Below are 4,776 nucleotides of genomic sequence, written 5' to 3'. Positions count from 1 at the left end.
GCGGGCAGGCTGATGCCGAGGCCGAGAGGTGAAGGCATGAGAAGGTTACCAACAGCGCAAGTTGGGTGCTGGCAGGGGGCAAAGAGGATATTTTCAGGCATTACAAGTACTGAGAAGTTAACTGATTTATTTTTGTGTTGCTATTTATGCTAACAGAAGAACGATGGCAGCTCAGCCTTGTCATAGCAACTCAGGAGCGCACACTACAGTGAGCAGAGGAGGATACTAGTGCAGGCAAGGAGGTGGCTGCCTTAGAAAGGGCCTATGGAAAAGAATTAACTATGTAACTATACCTTCAACTGGAAAATTAACTTGTTCTCAGTAATTGAGGAAAACAGTCCTTTAAATAAACATTCAAGCAGACGGTAGGTAAACAAGTGATTGCAAAACATTCCTGCAGGTTTCAGGACTTCATGGCAATGGGAACTGTATGAGATAAAAATTAAATGGAGGCAAAAACCCAATGAAGTTCTGCCTTTCATTTCACTGTGGGATTCCCCACTGACTTGTGTTATTATTACACTACCAAAATCTAATAGTAACTTTGTAGCATCTTTGTTTTTTCCACCCTACTGCAGAATTTAATCACAGGCATTCCTACTTCCCTTCATTCCAACACACCATCTGAACATCTTACGAAATCATTTTTTAAAAACTTGAAGCCAAGAGATGCCAACACGTTTAATCATGGCAAAACAAAAGTGAAGAGAGGGCTGTCTCACACTACACCATAAACACATACTTAAAAACCCCAAATAGGTTTACTTGCAGACATTATGAATTTAAATCCTTTCTTTAGCCAGAAGTATCATGACTTCAAGATGTTTTAGAACCCCTGCTACTGTGTGAAAGTTTAACATATGACCCAACTGACTTTAATAGCTTCAGTACTATGCCTGCAGACACAGCTTCCTTAATATTGTTTCAGTTATCCATCACTAATTTTATATCCACTAAAAAAAACAAACAAGATTTTATAAAATCTTAAAACCAAAAATCCTGGGGAAAAAATTAATCAAGTAAGCAACCTGATAACCTGAAAGAGATATTAACAGACTGCTTTATTACATTTCCACTAAAATTAAATCTCAGTATTTAAATATGCATAAGTCAATCTAAATCTTCTAATTGCAAGACAAATTTAACTGCCCATGCAACCTATTACATATTTGCCACATGTAATTAGCATTTACAATATTGACATAAACAGTTGCATTGTCTAGAAGGTGTTATGTGGCTGAAATACTACTAATAAAAAACCCCAAGCAATCAAACAACAAAAATCAATCCTGTTCCTAGAGTTCCGAATCATTAAAAAGCAGCAGCATGCCCCAAGTGCCCTACCTGTGGGCCTGGAAACCAGCGCTTGCATTATCATCCAGGGGTGCTAACAGAAAACCCCTGCCCAACATGAGATCCCAAGTTAGGGAAAAGGGAGAGCGACACTTTTATAATGCAGTAACCAAGTTGCTGCTAAAGAAGGAAGACTCTACATGAAAATAATAGATTAAGCTCTGAAATGGATCTAACTTTGCTATGTGCTCTTTAATACCCATATGGATCTCATTTTGATCAAGCAAGACTCCTTTTTGTGAATTTAATTACTGTCTAATTCAGCCTTAGATGCAGCTGTGTCCTCATTGTTAGGGTCTCCAAGCACAGCAATACAATGAAACAAAAGGTCTCAGGATTCAGTTTACGCGAATGTTTTTATGGGTAAAATGTTCCTTTGTTTAAAAAAATCTGTCACAATTTTGCCTAAGTTTTCAGTTTAATTCTCTCAAAAGTGAACAGCAAGTGTTAAGCATAACTTAGTTCTCCTCATTACCCAGTGCAGTGAAGTGACATTAAGGCCCTCATCAGTCTGATTAGACATGTGGGGAACCCTAGACCCAACCTCGCTTAGACTAAGATGGTCATTTTCACAGATAGGAGTAACAACGGTACTTCTGTCACCTTATGCTTGCACTTATCTTAGTACTGTACTAATAAGGTTACAGACAGACTTGCACATGGAGATTAACCCATTTTCTGACAACTGTAATTAGGGATGAGCTACTGCACATTTACTTATAGACTTGCTTGCATATGCAGCAATCGCACTGATTTTTCCCCCTCCTTAGCCACATAATGCGCAGACACAGACTGAACTTGTCTGAGCCTCCACTCTTGTGTACTCTCAAGCTGTTCCAAACTTCTTTCAGGACCTTCCAGAAATGCATTATGGAAAAACCTGTAACATTAATCAACCTGTCCTGTGTTGTCGAGGTATCGCTACAGGGAGGACAAATACTAAACGTAGGCTGAACTTCAGCTTAAGTCTCAGTTTGATTTTAAAATCAAATCTAAACCTTTCTCCATGCTAGTCATTCCTTCAGGTTGACTACAAAAACTACTCCCTGTTATCACTTAAAGTGATACAAACAGAATGAAGATAGCAACTTTTGGCAGGGGGAACTTTCTCCCCCATGCCTGACTCTTTCAGTGCAACTCAGGACCTTTCAGTTACACAAATGCAGCTCTACAGTCTTTCTGGCAAACATTAACCAAGATTTCTCAGCGTGGCAGACTGATGGATGCAGAGGCTGTTCTATTTTATAATGTCTCATCACTGTTTGCATTTCAGAATTAAAACCACTTTATCACAGTCTGATCCAACTTCATAAAAAAAGCAAAACAAGGTAATGCAGTATTAAAAATTTATTTAGTTTCATCAAAGTAATTTTTCAGCATTGAAAATTTCACACATATAAAACAACTTCAACTCTTATGCATTAAAACCAAAGTATGGACTTTTTTCTTTTTTTAATTTAAAGGAAGTGCTGTGCTTTTGGTTTTAAACATTTATCATGAACCAAATTCTCCAGTTATAAAGCTGATAAAAATAAATGATACACCACCACTTCTTTAACATGTGAAATTAGTCTCTTTGGGAAACAAGATTTTTTAAAATTGTATCATGAAAGATACAGACCTGAAAAAGGCTAAACAATCATACACAAGGCATAAACATTACACAGAGTAATTCAGACATTTTATAAAGAGATCTGGAAAAGTACCTAAAATAGTGATATTTATTTAGTATAAAATTTTGATAATAAAATATTGCTTATAATAAATAAGAAAACATGAGTTTCATTAACACTGTTCTCCCCTTAAAGCTCTCTCAGATGTAACATGATCAGACCTGATCGAACCTCAAATTTTTGTTTTTCCTCTGTATGAAGGAGGCAGCTTTACAGGCTTCAGGTCATTCTTTGTTAGGAACAATTTTACTATCAACAAAACACAGAATCCATTTCAAGGCTCATGCATAGTTATGGGCAAGAAAAAAAAAAAATCCCAAAGTGTGAATAAACCTTATTACAATAAATTTTAATACCTAAAATATTTGCCTTGTTAAAACCAAAGTGGAATAAGACTCCTCATGGATTATGAATGCAAAGAGAAAGCTGCCCAAGTTTCCTGAAAAGCTTTTAAATATCTGTGCAGCTGTACTTAATGCTTATCAAAGCTGTTAGGGAAAGTTAGCTCTACAGGGAGATACAAGTGTACCCTCTTTAAATGGGGACATTTGATTTCATCCCTGCTCGTCCCATCTGTAGACACGGTAGCTTGGAGTAGTTCTTCAGCAGCTGCTCTATAGCAATATGACGGACGTTGAGCTCTGAGGCCAGAGAGTCCTTTTCTTGGACTTGCTGCGTCAGCTCTTCAAACACATCTGCAAGAACACATTAGGTTAACACATTTGATCCCTGTATTTCCATAGGCTTAAGATGCAGTGCTGAACATTACCATGAAAGAGGCACAGACATTTAACTGAAAATTAAGTGGATTGCGATTATACCAGAAATAGTGTGGCCAGCGGGATAAAGGATCTAATCATCCCCCCGTACTCGGCACTGGTGAGGCCACACCTCAAATACTGTGCTCAGTTTTGGGCCCCTCACAACAAAAGCAGACACCAAGGTGCTGGAGTCTGTCCAGAGAAGGGCAACCAAGCTGCTGAAGGGTAAGCACAAGTCTTCCGATGAATGGCTGAGGAAACTGGAAAAAAAACAGAATAAGAGGAGACCGTATTGCTCTCAACAACTACCTGAAAGGAGGTTGTAACAAGGAGGGGTCAGTCTCTTCTCCCAAGCAAGAAATGATAGGACAAGAGGCCTCAAGTTGCATCAGGGGTGGTTTAGACTGATAGAAATGTGATAGATAAAGATTTCTCTTCAAAACTTACATTGTGGCGGCTTTCCTTTCAGTTATTTTTTAAAACAAGATTTTCCACATTACGAAGCAACACAAACCAAACCAAAAAAGCACTGAAAAATTCTCACCCTGGATTTGCTTGAGCAGTTTTTCATTAAGTTGCTTTAACTCTCCAGGAGTCATCATAGTCACTGTAACAATAAAATTTGTTATTACTAATACCAAAGTCACATAAGCATCCTTATGAAACTTCCATTTTCTCAAATTGTCATCATTTGCATCCTAATAATCAACAGATGTGTGGCAGCAACTCAGAGACAACATTATTTATCAGTCATTTGTGGATAATTTGCCAATTCTCCTTTTTATGTTGTCACAGACAAGAATCTACTCCATAGGAAAGATCCCTCTTCAATGTCAAAAAGCTGGAAACTCAAAGCCCTCAGAACTCCAGAATCAACTGCTTGTAAATTGCTCAACACTTTTAAATACTTTACCTCCCTCTGACTAAAAAACGTGGTTTCCACAGTGTAACCCCTGCCAAGTACCCCTGTTTTAATTGTGGGCAAGTGG

The 4,776-nt window shown here is 38.0% G+C and overlaps 1 protein-coding gene across 1 annotated transcript in view; it reads right to left on the bottom strand.

Annotated features, from left to right (window-relative positions):
- Window positions 1–3,396: 3,396 nt before the first annotated feature.
- The window catches only part of LOC104412483 (chromosome unknown open reading frame, human C21orf91), an 18,330-nt gene continuing 16,950 nt past the window's right edge, over window positions 3,397–4,776 (bottom strand). The window contains exons 3-4 of the mRNA XM_010023217.1: window positions 4,332–4,394; window positions 3,397–3,721 (exon numbers count right to left, since the gene is read on the bottom strand). Coding sequence (XP_010021519.1) covers window positions 3,561–3,721; window positions 4,332–4,394 — 224 coding nt within the window. The 3' untranslated portion in view covers window positions 3,397–3,560. The remainder of the gene's footprint in view (window positions 3,722–4,331; window positions 4,395–4,776) is intronic.

Source organism: Nestor notabilis, unplaced genomic scaffold (assembly GCF_000696875.1).
Source record: "Nestor notabilis isolate BGI_N333 unplaced genomic scaffold, ASM69687v1 scaffold14331, whole genome shotgun sequence".
Lineage (NCBI taxonomy): Eukaryota > Metazoa > Chordata > Aves > Psittaciformes > Psittacidae > Nestor > Nestor notabilis.
This window is presented reverse-complemented; position numbering and strand designations above follow the sequence as displayed.